This window comes from Paramacrobiotus metropolitanus, unplaced genomic scaffold, assembly GCF_019649055.1.
Source record: "Paramacrobiotus metropolitanus isolate TYO unplaced genomic scaffold, Prichtersi_v1.0 Parri_scaffold0000015, whole genome shotgun sequence".
In the NCBI taxonomy this organism is placed as follows: Eukaryota; Metazoa; Tardigrada; class Eutardigrada; order Parachela; family Macrobiotidae; genus Paramacrobiotus; species Paramacrobiotus metropolitanus.
Genome location: NW_026570235.1, coordinates 817,960 through 842,176, shown reverse-complemented (window position 1 = coordinate 842,176; position 24,217 = coordinate 817,960). Strand labels below are relative to the sequence as shown.

Sequence of the window (24,217 nt, the reverse complement as noted above, 5' to 3'; positions counted from 1 at the left end):
CAAAAACAAAATAAAAAGAGCTGCATGTAAAGTTGTAAACTATAAGAAACCGGAAACAACAAACGCGCATTTGATGCTTCAAACAGGTAGCTGCGATGGGAATTCCGATTGACGCGCATTGTAGCTATTATTAATTAATCGTCAGTACATTTACCAGTAATGAATTCAAAAACAAAAAAATGCCGCGAAAGTAAAGCTGTAATTCCGGTATTGCATGACCCCTGTATTGTGCCACAATCGGCCATACCAACCTTTAGTAACGCCGCAAGAATTTTTATTTTTGAAATTTTTGCATTGTATCTTTAATAAAAAAACGAAATCAGGAAACGACAAAAGAACTGAATGGGTTTTCGATTGTGTACCCAGTGACGTATGCATGGTTGTCGTTTGTGTTCTCGAGTCTCGTATGATTCCGAATCTACACACGGTGATCGTAACTTAAAATACCATTATTTAAAAGGCATCAATTTCATATGTACACAGTACATTCTGTACATACAGTAGGCTTATCTTATTTCAGCTGTTATTATTAACAACCGTGACTCGCGTTCATTAGTGCTTCCACGAGCAATAGCCGCCTGTGGTTGACCCATTTAATTATCGTTTTGTTTGGAACTTTGGACTGTTTGCTGTGAACCAATGAGTGACACTGGGAGTGGAGCTCCTTCAGCACCAGCGCGTGCCAAACGCAGCACACCACCAGTGTCTGCACCACCGTCTTCCGTATCCAGCAATCCTGGCTACCAAATGAAACCCGATTATCCTCCGAATCCCTTTGCATCCCGCAATCAACCTCCACCTGTCCGTCGACCGAGCGACGATTCTGTATCCTCGCTGACGGCATTCCAGAGCGGCAGTAGTCTTGCTGAGGTTGGCACCTACAAGACGGAGAGCGTGCATACGCTGGCTAGTCGCTTCGACAAGGAATCCCTCACTTCGGGAGGGACGCCTGGAACAGCGCGCAGTACAGCGTCTGCTCCTTCGACCAAGAGTTCGTCTTCCAGCTCGCTGTCGGCCAGCGGGGAGGGATTGATGATGATGGCCCGCGATCCGAGAATCAGTTTTAACGATTTCACCAACAGCTTGCCGTTAGTGGAGGGCGAAGCAAAAGTGGACAGCTTGTACTGTCCGCATGTGCAGTACAGTGATCCGTATTCAGAGACGACAAAATCGGGCAAGCTCACCGTGACGAATTTCCGAGTGTTCTTCGAAGCCAGCCCGGATACCAGTGCTTCTTTTGAGATTCCTTTATCGAATATCCAAGTTATCGAAAAGCTTAGCAGCGGCTCTGGAAATCGAGGAGATAATTCTTTGAAGCTGCGGATTTTATGCAAAGATTTGCGAAAGGTAAAAGCGCTGTAACTAACTGGCACAAAAATTGCAAACGATTTCTTTGAATGTTCTGGCTTGTCAGTGCAGAAGTTCGCAGTTTGCCAGCCATTGTCAGAGGAGTTTGCAAACTGTTTTGATTTACGTATTGGTGTGGCTGATATTGCAGATTTCCGATTACCTAATTGTGTTTTCTCATCATTCCTGCCTGCAGTAACGTTGTCACGATAGTTTATTTGATCTTTATCGACAGGTTCATATCTTTGCAGATTGTCTTAAGTTTGCCCAAAGGATCGGAAAAGGCTTCGTTGAAAAATTTTGTGGATGATCTGAAAAAATACGCTTTTCCAGTAACTTACAAGGGGCAGCTGTTTGCATTCAGCTACAAAAGGGATTATAAAAAGGAACACGATGGATGGGTACTGTACGATGCTAGAGCGGAATATAAACGCCAAGGCGTACCCAATGACATGTGGCGGATTCCCGACATCAACCTAAAATACGGATTATGCGAAACTTATCCCGCGGTAATTGCTGTTCCGAAGGAAGCATCAAATGAGCTGCTACATAGTGTCGCAGCATTTCGCAGTCGATCTAGGATACCCGTTCTGTCGTGGATCCATCCGGTGAGCCATGCCACGATCACACGCTGCAGCCAGCCGATGGTTGGACTGAATGGTCGCCGGAGTAAGGACGATGAATATTATGTGCGCCTGATTCATGAGGCGAATCCGGTGTGTCCACATCTGTGCATTATGGATGCACGTCCTCTTGCGAATGCAGTTGCTAATAAGGTTAGCTGACTTCACTGCGAAATAAACGTCACTTTCGTGAAGGTCGTTTTTATGCGCCTGGAAATTTCTGGGCGTAAACTACTAAATTACTTAACCGTAGCCTCAGAAAATCCCGATAAGAATTATTTGCCTAAATTGATACGTTCTTGTCAATGATTTCTGCTGATTATGATTTAGGCGAAAGGTGGAGGTTATGAAACAGAAGAAAATTATCCGCACACGGAGGTGCTCTTTTTGGACATACACAATATCCATGTCATGCGAGAGAGTCTCCGTAAAGTGAGAGAAATGTGCACGCCGAAGATCGAGGATCCTAACCATTTCTTATCGAACTTGGATGAGAGTCATTGGTTACACCATATCAAGACTGTGCTTGCCGGTGCTCTCAGAATTGTGGATAAAATTGAGAATTATAAGTGTTCCGTTCTGGTGCACTGCAGCGATGGATGGGACCGTACGGCGCAGTTAACTGCTTTAGCGATGATTATGTTGGATCCTTACTATCGTACCATTCTCGGATTTGAAGTTCTGATAGAGAAAGAGTGGGTCAGTTTTGGCCATAAGTTTGCCCACGTAAGTGTCGAAATCTTTTTCACCCATGTAAACTGAAAATATCCGTGAAACTTGTTTCTAGCGAATTGGGCATGGCGAAGAAAAAGCGGATTCCGATCGATCGCCGGTATTTCTGCAGTTCATTGACTGCGTATGGCAGCTAACACAGCAGTACCCAAATTCCTTTGAATTCAGTGAAAGGCTTCTGATTGCCATTCTGGATAATCTTTTTAACTGTCGATATGGAACATTCCTTTGCAATTTTGAAAAGGAGATACATGAAAAGGTTTGTAGTCATGCGCTGATCCTGCTTTTATGTTGTGACTCGTACTGCAAGGTTTACTGTGGTTCATTATTTTTCTTTTTTATTTAGGGATTACGCACAAAAACAAAATCCCTTTGGTCGTTCATTAACTCTAATTTGAACGATTACCGAAATCCGTTCTATCTTTCCGATTCAGAAGAATCGACGAAAGCTAATGTGTTATACCCGCTAACCACACTTCGTTACCTACAACTTTGGCTTCGCTATTATGCTCGGTGGGATCCTTCTACAAGACTCCAGGAACCGATGGAAGAACGTTATCATCAACTGTTATATGCCCTAGATAAGCTGACCGAGCTAAGAGATAATTTAAAGAAAGAAGCAGCCTCAAAAAAATCTAGGATGGCTTTTAATCAAGGTACCTCGCCTTCCCATGTAAACCATGTTTAAAGGGCACTGGTCATTTGCTGGGTAGTTGCTGATATTAAACTTTTGGTTTTCGAACGTAGAATGTATATACGTTTTGCTGTTATTTTGTATTTAGTGGAATTTACTTTGTTCTGTCTGAATATTTGCCTTAGCGTAAATTAACAAGACACTTCTGTACTTGCTTTGCACCACTGCTGTAACTGGGACTGATGCATTCGTTCAAGATGACGTCTAGTGATGATCCACGAAGAAAATACTGAAAAATAAATTCTGTTTGTTATTTATTTTTAACCACCTAATGTTATTGAGGACATCGTCATATCGCTGTTAACCGCTGTTCTTATACAAAAGTAAGGAAGTTCTGCTTTATGGTCGAATAAAAGGCCGAAAGTTGAATAAAGCTTGAGACAGAGTAAATACTAAATAGCACGTCGGATAAAGTCGTTGAAGCTCAAAAGATGCGTAGGAGCTGAAAGTGGTTAGTAGTAGCAACTCGGTAGTAGTTTGAAGTTTTACATATACATCACAGTGCTCGTCAAACATCTGGAACGGCGAGAAAAAACATTTTATAATTTTTTAAAACTGGCAAAACTGTTAGCCGGAAAGGAAGCAAGTACGGGCCAAGGATACGGGAACTGGAAGTACGAGTACATAACTTTATACCAAAATGAAAGTCGTAAGCAACCGCCTGTGCGGCGCGCATGTGAATCGGTAGACCGCTAATTCAAAATTTTTAGTCTTCGCACTCTTTTGGCTTTGAATTTTCTATTCTTTTTTCGAAGTTTGTTGTGCTCGTACCGAAATATCACTTAAGAAGTTACGAAAAACTAATAAACAATAGAATCAAAAATCTCGTCGCCTTTATTCTGTACTCAAGAGTTTTGTGCTTCAAATAGTGCTCAAGAGTTTTGTGCTTGTGTTTTGTTTTGTTTTGTGCTTCTTTTATTAAAAGTAAGGTGTCTGCGTAACGGAAGTTTCGTTTTTTGAAATGCCTCCGACGTCTGCTCCGGGAACCATTCTCACCAAACTGGCGTTGACGAAAAAAAGGTAAGTATTGAACGTTTGTTCGCGAAGATTTGTTCTTTGCTGTTAAGCAGAACTGTATAAGCAAAATACTAAACATTTGCTGTCCGATGCTTTTGTTTCCTGACTTGCCTGAGATGCTAAGCCTGTGTCTTTTCTAGTCAACCAGCTCCAGAAAGTATTCGATGCCAAAAATGCTTACAAAAAGGTAAGAAATCACGAAAGTTTATTGTTTAGCTACTTTACATAGTTTATTAGCTCTAAAGAAAATTTTCAGCTCCAGTTGTTATTTCCTTCCTTTTCAGAGCTCGCAGATGGATATGACATTGATTTAGCGAATACCGTATTAAATACGAGTATAAATCATAATAATAGTGAATTTGGTATAACATTCAAAAAACGTTGGATGATTTTTATTTTTTTCGAATTGTCAGTTTATTTGGTTTTATGAAACGCGAATGTACATATTCGTGATAGTTTTTGTACGGTTTACTTATATTTTGTTGCTGTTAATTAATTGATAATTTGATATAGTTATTTTGCAGGGCATTGGACGTATCAGTGTGATAAACCTGCTAAGTATGCGTCGCGTCCATCCCGAACGACAGAGTTGAAGAAAAGCGTCAAACAGCTTGAAGAGGAGCAAAAAATTGCTAAACTCAGTAAACTGTAAGTGCTGGAAAACTGACTAAATAAAAGACCAACAGCAGATTTGTTTTTGAAAAAGGATTGAGTACGACTCGCATACTTAGCAGGTTTATCACACTGATACGTCCAATGCCCTGCAAAATAACTCGTACTGTACGAGTAAGCACTGGTCATATGTTCTTTAAAAGTCGCTCCTGACGAAGTAGCGAGATTCCGATTTTTTAGTTTGAGAGAACTTCGACTAAATTCTTCCGTTGTAAGAGTATGAGTAATGGAACTCTATAAACTTTAATTCCACGAATTCTTCAGAAAGGAACTTGCTCCACAAAAAAAACGACAGAAAAATTCATCGTCCGAATCCGACTCCAGTGGTCCGGATTCTTCTTCTGGATCGTCTGACAGCGACAGTTCATCCGGTAGTAGTTCGGAATCGTCATCGGAATCTGATCGAAAGAAGCTGGTTAAGAAAGACAGAAAGCGCTCGAAAAGGAATCCCTCATCGTCTTCCGGATCGACGTTGGGCTCTGCGGACATGGCCCAGGAAGCTGATTCCGAAGGGGATTAGTTGCTTAACAGACTTCCGGTTTGGATAATTTTGCTGATTCTTTTTCTGTGTTTCCTTGAAGTGCGGCTTAATTTGTTTGCTTATGGAAATAAACTTATCTTTTGAGATTTATCCGACGTCCTGCTCCTAAACTCTGTTTGTTTATTCCTGTTTATTTACTTGCTTCAAGCTTTACTCGACTTTCGGCCTTTTATTCGACCATAAAGCAGAACTTTCTGGCTTTCGTGTAAGAGCGCCAGTAAGGAACAAGGACGTAGAAAAAAGGGAGCCGCACCAAGCAAAAATTACCTATACACAGCATAACGTTCGCTACATACTGTAACCAGCCACTGATGTGCTTAATTATCCAACGGATTCGGTTTTAGTGCGTACTGTGTAGATAATACAGCGGATTTCACTCATTTCAGTTTGTTGTTCATGTTTGTTTAGTAGAATTAATTTCATTGTTACTGTAGTTTGTTATAATTATGTTTGTGTTCAAAACGGTCGACGCCTTTTACTAGTGTTACGCAGCGCACAACTGCAAAGCACGGTAGCCATGTTTAACACAAATGCCAGAAAAGGAAAACCAGTATTGAATAGAAACAAAATCGGATCGCTCTCGACAGGAACAAGTACGCAAAAAAAACGCAGCCGCACTTAGCAAAAAGTACCTATACATAACGTTCGCTACATAACTAGCCACTGAGCTACTGATGTGCTTGCTTGCTTATTACAGTTTAGCCAGACCACTTACAAGTTACAACACGAACAGGAATACCTCAATAATCCTTCCATGAATATAAACAGTAAAAATTACAGATTAGGGCAGAAGCTGTGAAGATCAGTTAGAGCGAGGTTCATGAGTGAGGACGCGCATGAATTATCGAAGCGTTAATCAGCCTGTAAAACAGAAAATGTACGAAAACGCCTTAAATCTGCCTACTACAAAACACGGGCAGTCCTCAACTTTCCGAATTTCTCTCGCTCCACACCTGTGTCACGGTTAGTTTCCCTAACAATGTACCGTGAGCAGCCGTCGACTGTCGTTAGACCTTTTGAGCTAACATAAACTCTAAGGATGGATAAGAACGTTGAACGTACCTTGCTGAGCGTCATCGGGCTTTTCCGTCTGAGTATTCTTGGCTGCAGCCCCCTCCGCTTCTGCCTCCTTGGATTCAACTGGTTTCGCCTCTTCCGTGGTGCTGAGTCTGCGTTTCTGGTCTTTCAAAAATTCCTTCAAGTAAGCCGTCAGATCGCTCAGTCCTTCCTGAATTTTGTAAAGTCCTTCATTCATTTCCTTTCGTCCTTCACTCATTTCCTTTCGCAACGAGCCCATGCCTTGGCGAAACTCCATCTGCAATGCCAATGGGCTCAAATCCTCCTGCGCAACGCGGCCGGGCGCGATCGACGAGGGGCCGCTGTTGGGCATCTTCTCACTCGATGACGACGACGACGACGACGAGGTACTGGCAGGAGGAGGCGTACTGTCGGTCGGTGGCGTGCTTATGGAGGGGCTGGTGTTGATAAAAACCTCGAGAGACTGTCCCGATTCTGAACGTACTAAAATTAAAATCTTCTGTAGTACCGTAGTGAAAGGATATAATTATAGGCTTGCAGTTGAGTCAGTTGAAAACTTTATAATAAAACTTGCCAATACTACAGTGTCGTACGAGCAGATATACTAACAGTGCGAAGTATCGTTTGTGGCATTTAACTAAATTTGTCTGAACGCAGCACGGGATAACATACCGGGCGGTGAGCAGACGACAGGCAGTACTGACAATGCACTTTTACTCAAATGTGACTGCTGCTTAGGTAATTGCAAATTTTAAATATTCAAAAATCTTTAACTTTGTTTGTTCTTAAGCAAAAAATTGTATCCATAGGCTTGAAAATACATAATAATATATACTTTTTAGGCAGTATGCATGGAGTTATTTATTTTGATTGCAGAGTAATGATATGACTCTCGCAGTTAACATAGTCTTCTACGAGAAAGTAGAGAAAAGCCAGCACCAGGTCTGCCATAGACGGGTATGCTAATTTCTTATCGCCATAACACTGCTTTGGCACGAAAACAAAAAAACTGCATTCATACTGCCTAAAAGTAAATATTATTATAAATTTTTCAAGCCTATGGACAATTTTGCCCAACAAACAAAGTAAAAGATCTTGATATTTAAAATTTGCACGAATAACAGCAGTCACATTGAGTAAAGCATTGTCAATACTGCCAACCTGCTCACCGCCTCGGTACGTATCGGTGCAACTCAAACAAATTTTAAAATTGCACAAAACGCCACTAACAATATATCTTTCTTCACCTCTCATCCCACAATTCAGATCGTACAGTACTAGTACAAAAGTGCTGTCGAGTGCAGGGTTTAACTCTGCAGTACGTATATTTTATACGTGCTGATCGCAGCATGTGGAATGCCCAGGCCCCAGGGTAAGGCCCGGACCAGACATCGGTCTAACTTGTTCGGTCGGCTACAGTGAGCTTACTTCAGTTTAAATCCAAACCCGAACACATTTTTACCGTTTTTGAAATGGAACTGATTTGAAATAAAATTTGAAACTTAACAAATAATTTATTTCTTTATATTTTGTTTGAAAATTTTTCGTTCTTAAGCGATGGAATGAATCAGATCGGAATCATTGACCTTACGGTTACCAACATACCGCGTCATCTCCATCTGCATTCAGCTCGTGATCATCGTGTGCGTTGTTGTTGAATTCAGCCATAATCCGTGGTAGTTACCAATATGTAAAATTATAGAACTAAATAATGCACCGAAGACGTGGCCGGAAAAATTTTCGACAGCTGCAGAACCTGTATTTACACTCAAAAACAGGGATTGGAAACAGACTGGACGTGCGCGCGACGAGTCTGACGGTTAAAAAAATCGCATGTGAGGGAAAAACGGATGAGCGATGCAAGAAGGCTCTCGAATCTTGACCCTCGTACAAAGATTTTAATCTCGACCAATAAAAATAGCTGAAGTATACGTATTGTACGTTTGGTGTAGCCTAAACTTGAATGCAAAAGCACGAATACAGTGGTGCAAAAAGTGGTCAAATATTTGTTAATAAATCTAGATTTACAATAAACCATATTGACCAATTACGAATAATCAATAATCGTACTCGCAGGGTATCAGATCTGATACCCTGCGAGAACGATTATAATATCTCTGAAAACTTCAAAAAATGTACTCGTACTCTGATTTAACGACGGTTTTATTCTCGTCACAATTAACGAACTTTTAACGAACACAAGGTTATAACCTTGTAATTACAGACTTCCGTAGTCTGTAATTACGACTTCATGCTAGTTATGGCAGCTTCAAAGGCGGCATCCATAAATTACGTAACGCAAAAATTCGACATTTTGATACCCCCCCTCCCCTATGTCACCAGTGCTAACAAACTCAGATCCCCTCCCCTGAGCGCTACGTAACAAATTTAGAACCCTCCATAGATATAGCATGGTGACGTCAGAATCATAACAAAGTTTTTAATACCCCCCTCCTTTGTAACAACAGTAACGCTTTCAGGACCTCCCCCTCCCCAACTTGCGTGACGTAATTTATGGATGCCGCCTTATACCAGCACTAGCTGAGAAGTTTATACAGGCCCCAGGGATATTAGAGTATGGCTGGTTACATTTTGGTTACAACAGTACTCGTATCCCATAAAAAAAAACCTAGACACTGTAAATAATGAGTTGTTTGGTTTGCATGGGAATGCATACCTAGTAGCACGGAGATCTTTATGTAAAGCCCTAAACATTGCCGTTAACAAAACAATGCGAAAAGATTGGTCTGTCTGTATTTCATTTTGAATTGATAGCATTTGATGTTCGACATAATATTCTTATTATATTCTGATATTCAATGGAATGTTCGAATGTTGAGACATTTTAGCAAATGCTGATGATTAACCATCTTTCTGCTCCCTTCATGGTCCGGTGTACAAATATCTACTTCTTCATAAGAATGGCTTTCGCAGCAGAAAGGATCTCGACAGTGAGAATAAAAAATTTAAAAAACAGCTGTCTTGGCTGTCCATGTACATACTACTTACTTGACGGCAATGAGTTGAAATTTGGAATTATTAGCTTGGTATGGCTCATTAGTATAAATGAGGACATTGTGTCGTATTAAACTTTATAATAAATAGAACAACATGTGATAAGTGTTTACCCAAAACGTAGGGATAACGGCAAATGACGGCGCATCTTACTACCTTTTGTGGACAAGTGTGGTACTTTGTGTTCGGTATGTTGGAAATGCGTGGTAGTATTTACTTATGACATTTTATAGGTAGAAGTATTTGCGATTAATAAGTTACGAATAATAAATACAACACCACAGCTTAAATCTTGTTTTCTTATTGTTATATAATTATTATGCCGATATTATTATGGATTCCAGGAGAATCTCCTGCTGTGCTGCCTCTTGGAAACGTACGGAACAGGGTACTACTGTAAAACGAAGTTGAATCATTTCTAATCCACTTTGTAGTTTACTTTCTTAGATTAATAGTATGATGGATTTCTGTGTGTTCTGGTCAAGAGATACCTAACGTGGCCAAATTAGCTTAATTTCTTGTGCTTCGACCGATCTGTTTAGCATTATCTACGATTGTCCATTTGTTGGGATTCACGAGTATTATATATCTGTTATTGCAGAGAAAGCTGACGTGATGCTTTTTTGGAACTATTTTATCCTCGATGCGTACGCTGATCAGAAAGCCAGATGTGCGCCAAAGAGCAGCGGAAGTGGCGAATAAGTATTTATATACAGTAATTGATATGAAGACTGCTTGAAAGTAAGTTGTCCTACTATTACTTGTCTTTTTATTTTGGTTATGTCTACAGTTCCTTTGGTCAGTTCGCGCAGCATTCAAATCGCTCCAGTTTTGATTAGGGTATTGCATAGCTTATTATTGCATTTTTCCTTTTGTTATTAAAACTGATATTTTGTTTCAGATAAATTGTTGTTGTGTTTCGTTTCAGATAAAATGGTAATTGGAACCTTGGTGCGTACCACTTCGGCTCCAAATGTGGCACAAAAATTCACTCTGGGGAGCGAAAAATCCCATGGACAACGCCCAGCCAGCCTTTCCCAAGCACCCCGTTTATTCTCCATGTCTTCGGAAAATCTGACTGTATGGCTCACCGTATATTTATTCAAATAAGTTGCTTTTGATTAGGAATAAGTTTGGACATCAGTTATCATATGATAAGTTTTACGATCGTCTAAACTTCTGTTCCTCCTGGTGACCTTTGCAGCGTAAGCAATTGCCGGTGCAGAAATTAACTCAAGGCGAAGGTAATTATTCTGAAGCGTTGCCGACATTTATAGCAGACAAGTCACTATAATTTGCCTAATACGATTAACTTCTTTTCGGCTTTTGCTACTCTGCAGATCCGGGATAATATTTAGTGTAACCATCAGCGGGAAGGCGCAGTCGATGGTTTTGGAATCACTCATAGACGAGTACAGCCGTAATTCATTTCTTCCACCAAAGTTATTTGACGATTTTATCCGACATATTCCCATATTACGGAACTTATTTACGGTAGAAATATAATTAACCCGTGACTTAAACTAGAATTCTGTAACGATATACGTACAAATAAGCAGCTCGTTTTTTAGAGCACCTTATCGCATTCGGAAGAAATCACGCTTCTTCTTGAATATCCATCGCCGTCGCTTTTCAAGCGGTATTGGATATCGGGGTACTAAATGCTTAGTTTAAGTTTTCGTTTGCATTTAACGTGATTCCATATAAGCACAAGTTCGGGAATTCATGCTTTTCTTATTGGGTATATCCGGATTTTGGATAATCCACTACGGGAAATATTCCTGTGTTATCAAGAAGGATCGGAAACCGCGGTTGCATTAGATTACCTGATGAAAATGTGATTTTATTTTGTTTTTTATTTTTGTGCAATAGTACGAAGGTGAATAACTGTAGTTACAGTGAACAGCAATAAAACAGTAATAAGAAAGGTGAACGGAATGGTTTACGAAGCAATGTTTCCAAACGGAACGACGGAACTACACGTAAAACAAAATATACACTACGTGGCCCCAATCTCGTTTCACTCGATTGTACAGCGGCAGGTTCATAAAAAAAAACAATAATATAAATAATTTATGAGTATCGTATTTGTAACTGTGTGCACTACTGAGCCCAACTAAATCTAACTGCAGCCTCGAGGAGGTTTATAATTTTGATTTCTAACAGCATGATTTCTAACAGAATTCTGTAGTATTGACTGAAAGTAGTCAAGTTTTTGCTATACATACAGAATTCCAGATGAGAATGAAAATTATATGTTCATTGTTGAATTAATTTCAAATAAAGCTCATTATCCAGGATGAAACGGTCGGTCTGTTTAGTGGCAGTGATAACACCAATGCCGGCAATGGCTTTATAAAAATAGGACGTTTAATCTGATGGCTTTGAAATTGAAACTTTTGTTATCGAAAATAATATAGTACATGAATAGGAGCATAGTACATGAACAGTATAGTACATAAACAGGAAAATAGTATAGTACAAAATTTTTGGGTAAAAATAATTAGCCACACTTTTGTTACCTAATCTTTTCCTATACAAAAATTGTCCTTTTTGAGAACATTATTGATTTTCCGTTTTAACTAATCCCGTTGATAGAGATTTAGAGCTCGAAAAACGTAGGGGCAATCTTTTTGAAGCCTATTGTCTGCACTTTAAGTAAGACGTAATTTAAAATATTTTTCAGGTGAAACATTATAAAGCCGATCACCTGGTAAACCACCATAACAAAGATAAGCTCTTTTTCTAGTCCAGGGTCTCAGTTTCAGACCCAGAATAAATTATCATTATAATTTAATTTGGGTCTGGAAAAGCACGTTCATAACCCTGTGTGCACTTAAGCGGTATGACATCATTCGTATCTAATAAAGCAGCCCTATCCATAAAACCGATTTTCATGATGATTTCAGCCACACTGGTATCTAAATTTTCCAAATCACGAATTTTTCAGTTCGCATAAAACACATTATTACAAATCAAAATAGTTAGCGCTTCATAAACCTATTTATTCAGCATTACTTACTTCAATTATCTTCCTACTCCAATTACCCTCAATTTGCATTTTACGTTTTCTATATTCACGCATGTATTCACGCATATTTCTTCCGATTAGAATCACCTTCCATTATTTTATTAAGGATTTAAGGATAATAATACATAAAACCATTTAACGCAGATCTCTGTGCAAGAAAACTTACTAACCCATACAGAAGCTAAAAAAACGTACTAAAGTCAAACAAAACACGGCAGCCTGAATCAGCACTGTACTAAAATCCAAACCAACCACCACAAAATAATCAACAGGAGAAAAATCTTCTTCACTGCAAACTTCTTCAAATCCATAACAGCTCACACGCAACTTCTGCTTATTCCGGAATTCCTTCTATACCTACCGAACTAAAAAAATCCGGTCAACAAACCGAATCACCCTAACACTTTCTCGAACAACTTTTTAATGTACATCGCAACCTCCTTCCCATAAAAACCACCTGTTACTAAGCATCCATAACCATCAGATCAGAACATCATGGTCTGCTCTATTAACCAATCAACTTTCTCGAACTTTCATGAATTTTTCACAGTAATCCATCACCATCCACCACCACAACTCATAACACACAACACATTCTGCTTCCTGTTACACTTCATTAAACTATGGAGTATGAACAACCAATAAGTCGAATACACATATGTCAGACTACAGTAAAATCCCCTACAACCTTCCCTCTGTTACAACATTCACCCCTTCATTATCAGTTTCTTTCAAACATATCATCTTTATTGTCTTTACTACCCGATACTTGTATCTAATATTATGCTCCTACAATAAGCTCATGCAATATGCTCCTACATTATGCTCCAACCATTTTTCACACCACAATAATTACCACCTACCCCTTATAATCTCCACATACAATATGCTCCTGCAATGTACTCCTACATTATGTAGATGCATATTGCAATGTCCTCCTACATATGTAGGAGCACATATATGTAGGAGCACATTGCAATGTGCTCCTACATATGTAGGAGCACATTGCAGGAGCATATTGGATTACGTTTGTTTGGATACTACAGTTCCGTTCCGTTTTTCTCCTCCAAGAAATGATGAAACCGATGCAATGTGCTCCTACATAATGTATGAGCACATTCCAATGTGCTCCTACATAATGTAGGAGCACATAATGTAAACTAAAAAAGATGCCGAGCTAACAACGCCATCTACAAGTTTCACGCATCGTTACTCGACTCATGTCACATGACTCATGTCACATGACTGTTGGGCCCCACCGCTTCCTTCAACCGGCCGGACCCTTCCGTACTCTACGGGCGCCAAAAATTACTTTTGTTTACACACGGATATCGAAGACCAAAAACCGAAACTACAGTTTCATATATGCTACGACTGATTCTAGTCGTATACCGCATATAAGAACCTGTCACGGTTCAATGAACCTGCCGCAAAAAAAGAGCTGCATGTAAAGTTGTAAACTATAAGAAACCGGAAACGTCAAACGCGCGTTTGATGCTTCCAACAGCTAGCTGCGATGGGAATTCCGATTGACGCTTATTGTAGCTATTACTAGTGGTGGTTGTTAACCACATTCTTGCACCGAGCGCGAGCGCTGTTTTCCGGTAAATGTTCACATTCATGTTGGAGTGCAGCATATGTGTTATTCGAACTCATAACCCACAATTCATTCTAAAAATCTAACTGAAAGCATCTTTATTGAAACTAACAATCACATTTTGTGGCACCCTGCCTCAGAGCAAGCATGCTCTTGATCAGGTCGAACAATAAAAAAATACGGCTTAGGTTTATCGACAACATTCAGCGCTGCGTATTCTTCCCAATGGGCTTCGAATTTTACCATATCACACAACCCAGTCACATTTTTGACAGCACGTTTCAATTCAAAATTAATTTTTTTATCGGCTACCACCTTCTTTTTCTCAAGTTCACTGATCTTTGCCTTAATTGCGTTGAGATACTGAAGCTTTCGTTGCAATTTAAATTCAATTGTGGTTGAAGTGGACAGGTCCGCACGGCTTGAAGTAAGGCTCCGGCCAACGGACGTTCTAGCATACGGGAGGAGATCCTCAAACTTGTCAAGATAGCGGGGTCCTTTTTCACGCAAGCGTTTTTCTTCTTTCTCTTGAAGTGTCAACAAAAACTCGAAGCTCTCGGTATCTTTGTACAAATTCACAAGACAGCGGATCCATTCTTTAGACCATTCTTTCGTCTGTTGTACGTCGTCGACGGCAGTTGTTGGTGATTCCGTCAAAAAAGAAAGAGCAGAGAGGAACTTCCCCGGGTTAACTTGATACTGGCGACGCAATATAACAAAAAAACTGTTTACCATCCATCAGTTGTGCATATTGCAAAACTGCTGTAAAAGTACGACACTAACGACAGTCCGGTATACACGAACCACGGTAAATTTCCAGAACTCACATACAACGGAGCTTCACGAAAGGCCAATACAACAGGTCTCGAGTTTGAAGTTAGTCAATGTCTAAACTTAGAAAGGCATTTTAGTCGGGGGGTTCTTCTCACCTGTCAGAAAAGTAACACCTTATCCCAACCGGCCGACATAGTCAGAAGATCCGGACGAGTGACAAACGGCGACCCCAGTTCTGATGGCAGTCGAGGTTGCAAGGTGTAGCTGGCGTACTCCACCGTATAATACTACGATCGCGAGATCTGCAGACTATCTGGGGATTGCCAGGATGCATGTACATTTCGTAAGTCATTCGAAAAAGATTTCGTTGGGAATAAAAGTAAATGGTTTTATTGAAATTCTCACCAACAAGATTTCGCAATACAAATTATAAAATCAAAAACCATGAAAATTTAAATTCAGAATTAATAACGAGTCTAACGACACCAAGAATTATTGCGCGCTTCCAGCACCATTAAAAAGCGATGTAAATCACATCCTTGTAACAGCACGTTTGCTCTGCAATACCACTCCAATGGACGTGAGAACTTGTGGAATTGGAAAAGCGTGACCCACGCTCTTCGTGGGCGACAGACAAAATTTTTCCCCTTGACGAAGGCTTAATTGCAGCACCTCGCGCTTCGCGCTCCGTGCAAATTAATTAATCGTCAGTACATTTACCAGTAATGAATTCAAAAACAAAAAAATGCCGCGAAAACAAAAACAAAAAAATGCCGCATGACCCCTGTATTGTGCCACAACCGGCCATACCAACCTTTAGTAACGCCGCAAGAATTTTCATTTTGAAATTTTTGCATTGTATCTTTAATAAAAAAACGAAATCAGGAAACGACAAAAGAACTGAATGGGTTTTCTATTGTGTACCCAGTGACGTATGCATGGTTGTCGTTTGTGTTCTCGAGCCTCGAACAGTACTGTGTGTGGTTCCGAATGGACCGAATCTAAACAAGGTGGTCGGAACTTGTAATATGTACAATACAATACTTTCAGTACATAATTATAGTATGCTTATCGTTCAGTAATATCTATATTAGCTAACAACCGACTCGCGTTCATTACTGCTTCCACGTGCAACTGCCGCCTGTGTCTGACCCATTTAATTACTTACTATCGTTTTGTTTGGAACTTTGGACTGTTTGCTGTGAACCAATGAGTGACACTGGGAGTGGAGCTCCTTCAGCACCAGTGCGTGCCAAACGCAGCACACCACCAGTGTCTGCACCACCGTCTTCCGTATCCAGCAATCCTGGCTACCAAATGAAACCCGATTATCCTCCGAATCCCTTTGCATCCCGCAATCAACCTCCACCTGTCCGTCGACCGAGCGAAGATTCTGTATCCTCGCTGACGGCATTCCAGAGCGGCAGTAGTCTTGCTGAGGTTGGCACCTACAAGACGGAGAGCGTGCATACGCTGGCTAGTCGCTTCGACAAGGAATCCCTCACTTCGGGAGGGACGCCTGGAACAGCGCGCAGTACAGCGTCTGCTCCTTCGACCAAGAGTTCGTCTTCCAGCTCGCTGTCGGCCAGCGGGGAGGGATTGATGATGATGGCCCGCGATCCGAGAATCAGTTTTAACGATTTCACCAACAGCTTGCCGTTAGTGGAGGGCGAAGCAAAAGTGGACAGCTTGTACTGTCCGCATGTGCAGTACAGTGATCCGTATTCAGAGACGACAAAATCGGGCAAGCTCACCGTGACGAATTTCCGAGTGTTCTTCGAAGCCAGCCCGGATACCAGTGCTTCTTTTGAGATTCCTTTATCGAATATTCAGGTTATCGAAAAGCTTAGCAGCGGCTCTGGAAATCGAGGAGATAACTCTTTAAAACTGCGGATTTTGTGCAAAGATTTGCGAAAGGTAAAAACGCTGTAACTAACTGGCACAGAAATTGCACACGATTTCTTTGAATGTTCTGGCTTGTCAGGGCAGTAGTTCGCAGTTTGCCGGCCATTGTCAGAGGCGTTTGCAAACTGTTTTGATTTACGTATTGGTGTGGCTGATATTGCAGATTTCCGATTACCTAATTGTGTTTTCTCATCATTCCCGCCTGCAGTAAGGATCACGATAGTTTGTTTGATCTTTATCGACAGGTTCATATCTTTGCAGATTGTCTTAAGTTTGCCCAAAGGATCGGAAAAGGCTTCATTGAAAAATTTTGTGGATAAAATACGCTTTTCCAGTAACTTACAAGGGGCAGCTGTTTGCATTCAGCTACAAAAGGGATTATAAAAAGGAACACGATGGATGGGCACTGTACGATGCTAGAGCGGAATATAAGCGCCAAGGCGTGACATGTGGCGGATTCCCGATATCAATTTAAAATACGGATTATGTGAAACCTATCCCGCAGTGATAGCTGTTCCGAAGGAAGCATCAAATGAGCTGCTACATAGTGTCGCAGCGTTTCGCAGTCGATCTAGGATACCCGTTCTGTCGTAGATCCATCCGGTGAGCCATGCCACGATCACACGCTGCAACCAGCCGATGGTTGGACTGAATGGTCGCCGGAGTAAGGACGATGAATATTATGTGCGCCTGATTCATGAGGCGAATCCGGTGTGTCCACATCTGTGCATTATGGATGCACGTCCTCTTGCGAATGCAGTTGCTAATAAGGTTAGCTGACTTCACTGCGAAATAAACGTCACTTTCGTAAAGGTCGTTTTTATGCGCCTGGAAATTTCTGGGCGTAAACTACTAAATTACTTAACCGTAGCCTCAGAAAATCCCGATAAGAATTATTTGCCTAAATTGATAAGTTCTTGTCAATGATTTCTGCTGATTATGATTGTAGGCGAAAGGTGGAGGTTATGAAACAGAAGAAAATTATCCGCACACGGAGGTGCTCTTTTTGGACATACACAATATCCATGTCATGCGAGAGAGTCTCCGTAAAGTGAGAGAAATGTGCACGCCGAAGATCGAGGATCCTAACCATTTCTTATCGAACTTGGATGACAGTCATTGGTTACACCATATCAAGACTGTGCTTGCCGGTGCTCTCAAAATTGTGGATAAAATTGAGAATTATAAGTGTTCCGTTCTGGTGCACTGCAGCGATGGATGGGACCGTACGGCGCAGTTAACTGCTTTAGCGATGATTATGTTGGATCCTTACTATCGTACCATTCGCGGATTTGAAGTTCTGATAGAGAAAGAGTGGGTCAGTTTTGGCCATAAGTTTGCCCACGTAAGTGTCGAAATCTTTTTCACCCATGTAAACTGAAAATATCCGTGAAACTTGTTTCTAGCGAATTGGGCATGGCGAAGAAAAAGCGGATTCCGATCGATCGCCGGTATTTCTGCAGTTCATTGACTGCGTATGGCAGCTAACACAGCAGTACCCAAATTCCTTTGAATTCAGTGAAAGGCTTCTGATTGCCATTCTGGATAATCTTTTTTAACTGTCGATATGGAACATTCCTTTGCAATTTTGAAAAGGAGATTCATGAAAAGGTTTGTAGTCATGCGCTGATCCTGCTTTTATGTTGTGACTCGTACTGCAAGGTTTACTGTGGTTCATTATTTTTCTTTTTTATTTAGGGATTACGCACAAAAACAAAATCCCTTTGGTCGTTCATTAACTCTAATTTGAACGATTACCGAAATCCGTTCTATCTTTCCGATTCAGAAGAATCGACGAAAGCTAATGTGTTATACCCGCTAACCACACTTCGTTACCTACAACTTTGGCTTCGCTATTATGCTCGGTGGGATCCTTCTACAAGACTCCAGGAACCGATGGAAGAACGTTATCATCAACTGTTATATGCCCTAGATAAGCTGACCGAGCTAAGAGATAATTTAAAGAAAGAAGCAGCCTCAAAAAAATCTAGGATGGCTTTTAATCAAGGTACCTCGCCTTCCCATGTAAACCATGTTCAAAGGGCACTGGTCATTTGCTGGGTAGTTGCTGATATTAAACTTTTGGTTTTCGAACGTAGAATGTATATACGTTTTGCTGTTATTTTGTATTTAGTGGAATTTACTTTGTTCTGTCTAAATATTTGCCTTAGAGTAAATTAACAAAACATCTCCGTACTTGCTTTTCACCACTGCTGTAACTGGGACTGATGCATTCGTTCAGGATGACGTCTAGTGATGACCCACGAAGAAAACACTGAAAAATAAATTCTGTTTGTTGTTTATTTTAAACACCTAATTTTATTAAGGACATCGTCACATCGCTGTTAACCGCCGTTCCTATACAAAAGTCAGAAAGTTCTGCTTTATGGTCGAATAAAAGGCCGAAAGTTGAATAAAGCTTGAGACAAAGTGAATAGCACGTCGGATAAGCCGTAGTTCAGCTAGATGAAGTTCAAAAGATGCGTAGGAGCTGAAAGTAGTTAGTAGTAGCAACTCGGTAGTAGTTTGAAGTTTTGCATATTCATACACAGTGCTCGTCAAACATCTGGAACGGCGAGAAAAAGCTTTCCTTAATTTTTTAAAACTGGCAGCACCGTTAGCCGGAAAGGAAGCAAGTACGGGCCAAGGATACGGGAACTGGAAGTACATAAATTACCAAAATGAAAGTCATAAGCAACCGCCTGTGCGGCGCGCGTGTGAATCGGTAGGCCGTTAATTCAAAATTTTTATTACTAGTATTAGTCTTCGCACTCCTTTGGGCCTTTGGCTTTGAATTTTCTATTCTTGTTTCGAAGTTTGTTATGCTCGTACCGAAATATCGCTTAAGAAGTTACGAAAAACTAATAAACAACAGAATCAATAGTCTCGTCGCCTTTGTTCTGGACTCAAGAGTTTGGTGCTTCAAGTAAGACTTCATTTATTAAAAGTAAGGTGTCTGCGTAACGGAAGTTTCGTTGTTTGAAATGCCTCCGACGTCTGCTCCGGGAACCATTCTCACCAAACTGGCGTTGACGAAAAAAAGGTAAGTATTGAACGTTTGTTCGCGAAGATTTGTCCTTTGCTGTTAAGCAGAACTGCAGAAGCAAAATACTAAACATTTGCTGTCCGATGCTTCTGTTTCCTGACTTGCCTGAGAAGCTAAGCCTGTGTCTTTTCTAGTCAACCAGCTCCAGAAAGTATTCGATGCCAAAAATGCTTACAAAAAGGTATGAAATCACGAAAGTTTATTGTTTAGCTACTTTACATATGATTAGCTCTAAAGCACATATTCAGCTCCCGTTGTTATTTCCTTCCTCTTCAAATGGATATGATATTAAGTTAGTTAATATTAAAATTTTAATACGAGTATAATTCGAATGGTTTGGTTTTATTATTAACGAAACGTGAATATACAGATTCGTGATAACTTTTGAACGGTTTACTTATAATTTGTTGCTATTAAATAATTATTTTGCAGGGCATTGGACGTATCAATGTGATAAACCTGCAAAGTATGCGTCGCGTCCATCCAGAACGACAGAGTTGAAGAAAAGCGTCAAACAGCTTGAAGAGGAGCAAAAAATTGCTAAGCTGTAAGTGCTGGAAAACAAACTAAATAAAAGACTAACAGCAGATTTATTTTTGAGAAAAAGATTGAGTACGAGTATGCACTTGTCATATGTTCTTTAAAAGTAGCTCCTGACGAAGTAGCGAGATTCCGATTTTTTTGTTTTGAGAGAACTTAGAATAATTCTTCCGTTGTAAGAGTATGTGAAATGAAAATCTATCAACGTGAATTCCACGAATTCTTCAGAAAGGAACTTGCTCCACAAAAGAAACGACAGAAAAATTCATCGTCCGAATCCGACTCCAGTGGTTCGGATTCTTCTTCTGGATCGTCTGACAGCGACAGTTCATCCGGCAGTAGTTCGGAATCGTCATCGGAATCGGAACCTGATCGAAAGAAGCTGGTTAAGAAAGACAGAAAGCGCTCGAAAAGGAACCCCTCATCGTCTTCCGGATCGACGTTGGACTCCGCGGACATGGCCCAGGAAGCTGATTCCGAAGGGGATTAGTTGCTTAACGGACTTCCGGTTCGGTATGGATGATTTTGCTGATTCTTTTTCTGTGTTTCCTTGAAGTGCGGCTTAATTTGCTTGCTTATGGAAATAATCTTGAATCTGCTTTGCGATTTAACGCGTACTTGGTACTTAACAATATTTTTAAAAACGTTTTACTGGTTTGGGTGCATGTTGTTTAGCTGCTTTGTGTGGAAATACGTTTTGGCGTTTGATTGTTTTATATTTTTGTTAGAAAATTGTTTGATACAGGTGCTAGTATTAGATAACTGTGGAATGTGAATTAATTTTGTGGACAGCGGTCACGATTCTGGATTATAGTACTAATAAAGCGGTTACAGCGAGGCGACAAGTTTTGAAAATGTAGAAAGATAAAAAAGCGCAGTGATAATATTATCCAATATAATACGTACAGTACTGACTGTACTGGGTCACTAGTGCCAAATTGTTTTCAGGTAGCCATACTGTAATCAGAATGTTACCAGCCATACTGTAATCTCCCTGCCGTAACTTCTCCGCTGTTGATGTTCGTCTGTAATAAGCTGTACGAGTACGGAAGTCTGTAAACCGTGTGTTCTTCAAATGTTCGTTAATTGTGACGAGAATAAAAAACCGTCGTTAAATTAGAGTACAGTACATTTTTAAAGTTTATCAGAGATAATTAATTATCGTACTCGCAGGGTATCAGATTTACAATAAAAAATATTTGACCAATAATTTATTGCACTATGTAGTCTTTTTTTTGCAAATTGCGTTCAAATTCGGGCTACACCAAACGTACAATACGTATACTTCAGCTATTTTTATTGGTCGAGATTAAAATCTTTGTACGAGGGTCAAGATTCGAGAGCCTTCTTGCATCGCTCACATCCGTTTTTCCCTCACATGCGATTTTTTAACCGTCAGACTCGTCGCGCGCACGTCCAGTCTGTTTCCAATCCTGTTGTTGAGTGTAAATACAGGTTCTGCAGCTGTCGAAAAATTTTCCGGCCACGTCTTCGGTGCATTATTTAGTTCTATAATTTTACATATTGGTAACTACCACGGGCTGTCACCGTTTTCCCTTACAACAGCTATCATGAATATTGTTGTCTCGTCTTTTATATTTTTACCGGCTGTACTAGTTTGTGGTGTGCCGTGGACGGAATTTCCAGTTTCTACATCGGCTAATGTATCAAGACATTTACATTCCTTGACCCCGTCGTCGTTTGTGAGTTTCTTAAAGTCCAATAAAGATAACATCAGTGTCGTATGGTTCCACCCAAAAAACATATCGCAGCACGACAGGCTCCCGTTTTATTTAATGAGGGAATCGTTTCTCGTACCAGCGGCAGATCGTCTACGGATTCCCATTGCCGAATTCCCCATCACCAATGAGTCCTTGGCCGTGACGCGTGCACTAGGGATCAACGAAACGAGCATCGACACTATCCACATTTATTCCCGGTTGCGCCGCATCGTCTACTATGGATTGCGAACGAGTGACGCCCTGGTATCGTACGTCAAACGGCTGCAGTGCCCGAAATTCACGCTGATTGAAGGAAAAGCCGATAAAAAGCAGTTTGACCTTACGGATAAAATTCGTGTACTGGCCTATGTCGTACCCGGAAGTGCTTTCGCCCGTGTTTACGCTAATGCATCCTTGGCGTTTGGTCCTGCTGTGAAGTTTTTCGTGATTATCAGCGATGCCATGGCTGTGCGTTATGGATTGGTGGAAGGGAAAGTACAGGTTCATCGACCTGGCGAGATGAGCTTCGCTGAGCTGCAGGATGCCAGATCTGCCAATGAAATCATCGACTTTGTGCGGGAGGAAGCCGGTAAGAAATTGAAAGCTTAAGTTTTGGTGATTTTGGTGGTTTTTTTATGGCTGCAGTTGGATTAATTCAAGGCTACACCAACTGTTGTTGTTTATTTTTTTTATTAAATACAGTGGTTATTACGATAACATGGACATATGCTGTAAGAAATACGTTTTTTTTACGTGCAGTAGTTCATACTAAATTTTTGGATATTTGGACAAAGCAGTGTAGCTGTAGTTTGAACGTTTTTGATTTGGTTAATTTGATTTGTTTTTATAATTTCCTCATTGCACTCTTTCTAGGCAAGTCGTACTTCCAAACACATCGCCTGACCAGTGAGAACATCTACTCGTTCTGGCGCGAAAAAGCCGACCAGCCCAAGTTTGTTTTGCTGACTTCCGCTTCGCACACTCCGCACGCGTCCCGCTTCCATAAACTTCTGCGGCGATCCATTCTGAACAGCACAGAATGTCAAATCAGTGTCATCGACGTGGATCAGTTTCCGGGAATGGCTGAATACTGGCGGCGATACTATCGTGTGGATCCCATTTCCAAGCCGGTGCTGGGCTACGTGGCGTTGCACAATTCCACGGCGATCTGGTTGGATGAACGACACATCAACAGCACCGAAGGCAAGGATTCTGAACGCCAGAACGAACGGGCCATTTCGGACTTCGTCGGCTCCATCCTGAACGGCACAGTGACGCTGAAGCACGGCAAGCAGATTGACCCGGAAACAGGCGTGCCGACCTCTGATGGGCGCAGAGATGAACGGATAGGTCAGGGATTGGAAGGCCAGGTGGTGGATTTGAATGCGCTGCAAAAAGAGACGGAACAGACGCGGGGAAAAGTTGAGCACAATGTGCAGGATGGGTGGGGCGATGATGCATCGGGATCGTTATTGCGGGAGGGGAAGCTGGATTGGACTGAAGAAGAAAAGCCTTACTTCGGCAAAGCGGAACGTGATTTTGAACCGGTGCGATATGAGAATCCCGCCAAGAAATTTGAGCACGATCTGACTTCCTTCGGCAGTCGTAGCCATCTTGAATCACATGCGAAAAAGCACAGTGAATTGTGATTTGCGAAGAAGTTTTGTCTTTTTGTATTTCATTTGACGCCGTGCTGTCTGTGCTGTTTTCCTTTGCATGGTTATATAATATGAACATGCGTTCCTTTTTTACACTGAAGCCCGATGAATAACGAAAAATGATTTTTTAACGTTTTTGGTTGCTTTTACCTGTGGTGAGTTTTTGCTTTTGGACTTTTAGTGAAATTAAACCAGTCTTTTAATTTGTTTACTACGGTAGTCGGTACTATCCAGCTACAGCAACTACAGAGTATCTCAATTTGTTT

General features: G+C 40.9%; 5 protein-coding genes, 2 long non-coding RNA genes and 1 pseudogene across 8 annotated transcripts; 7 read left to right on the top strand and 1 right to left on the bottom strand.

Annotated features, from left to right (window-relative positions):
* Nucleotides 1–468: 468 nt before the first annotated feature.
* Nucleotides 469–3,696, top strand: LOC129585085 (myotubularin-related protein 2-like). Its single transcript, XM_055477603.1, has 5 exons — nt 469–1,347; nt 1,599–2,123; nt 2,301–2,696; nt 2,758–2,961; nt 3,049–3,696. The coding sequence occupies exons 1-5, from the start codon at nt 640–642 to the stop codon at nt 3,388–3,390; spliced, it is 2,175 nt and encodes a 724-aa protein (XP_055333578.1). The 5' UTR covers nt 469–639; the 3' UTR covers nt 3,391–3,696.
* Nucleotides 3,697–3,941: 245 nt separating this feature from the next.
* LOC129585086 (zinc finger CCHC domain-containing protein 10-like) lies at nt 3,942–5,824 on the top strand. Of its 2 annotated transcripts, none has more exons than XM_055477605.1 (4): nt 3,942–4,416; nt 4,554–4,600; nt 4,938–5,052; nt 5,350–5,824. In XM_055477605.1, the coding sequence occupies exons 1-4, from the start codon at nt 4,358–4,360 to the stop codon at nt 5,603–5,605; spliced, it is 477 nt and encodes a 158-aa protein (XP_055333580.1). In that variant the 5' UTR covers nt 3,942–4,357; the 3' UTR covers nt 5,606–5,824. The 2 variants fall into 2 exon arrangements, with proteins under 2 accessions (XP_055333580.1, XP_055333579.1); XM_055477604.1 differs by having other exon boundaries at nt 3,952–4,416; nt 4,938–5,061.
* A 263-nt stretch (nt 5,825–6,087) lies between these two features.
* LOC129585087 (uncharacterized) lies at nt 6,088–7,254 on the bottom strand. Its single transcript, XM_055477606.1, has 2 exons — nt 6,689–7,254; nt 6,088–6,487 (listed from the first exon to the last, which is right to left on the bottom strand). The coding sequence occupies exons 1-2, from the start codon at nt 7,014–7,016 to the stop codon at nt 6,483–6,485; spliced, it is 333 nt and encodes a 110-aa protein (XP_055333581.1). The 5' UTR covers nt 7,017–7,254; the 3' UTR covers nt 6,088–6,482.
* A 3,057-nt stretch (nt 7,255–10,311) lies between these two features.
* LOC129585089 (uncharacterized) lies at nt 10,312–10,753 on the top strand. Its single transcript, XR_008689965.1, has 3 exons — nt 10,312–10,381; nt 10,470–10,519; nt 10,608–10,753. It is a non-coding gene; the product is annotated as an uncharacterized LOC129585089 (long non-coding RNA).
* Nucleotides 10,754–10,857: 104 nt separating this feature from the next.
* Nucleotides 10,858–11,609, top strand: LOC129585088 (uncharacterized). The gene is made up of 3 exons (XR_008689964.1): nt 10,858–10,923; nt 11,020–11,173; nt 11,251–11,609. It is a non-coding gene; the product is annotated as an uncharacterized LOC129585088 (long non-coding RNA).
* A 4,516-nt stretch (nt 11,610–16,125) lies between these two features.
* LOC129585084 (myotubularin-related protein 2-like) lies at nt 16,126–19,421 on the top strand (annotated as a pseudogene).
* Nucleotides 19,422–19,732: 311 nt separating this feature from the next.
* Nucleotides 19,733–21,409, top strand: LOC129584866 (zinc finger CCHC domain-containing protein 10-like). Its single transcript, XM_055477246.1, has 4 exons — nt 19,733–20,029; nt 20,167–20,213; nt 20,465–20,579; nt 20,801–21,409. The coding sequence occupies exons 1-4, from the start codon at nt 19,971–19,973 to the stop codon at nt 21,060–21,062; spliced, it is 483 nt and encodes a 160-aa protein (XP_055333221.1). The 5' UTR covers nt 19,733–19,970; the 3' UTR covers nt 21,063–21,409.
* A 451-nt stretch (nt 21,410–21,860) lies between these two features.
* Nucleotides 21,861–24,148, top strand: LOC129584865 (calsequestrin-1-like). The gene is made up of 2 exons (XM_055477245.1): nt 21,861–22,882; nt 23,167–24,148. The coding sequence occupies exons 1-2, from the start codon at nt 22,144–22,146 to the stop codon at nt 23,940–23,942; spliced, it is 1,515 nt and encodes a 504-aa protein (XP_055333220.1). The 5' UTR covers nt 21,861–22,143; the 3' UTR covers nt 23,943–24,148.
* Nucleotides 24,149–24,217: the final 69 nt, after the last annotated feature.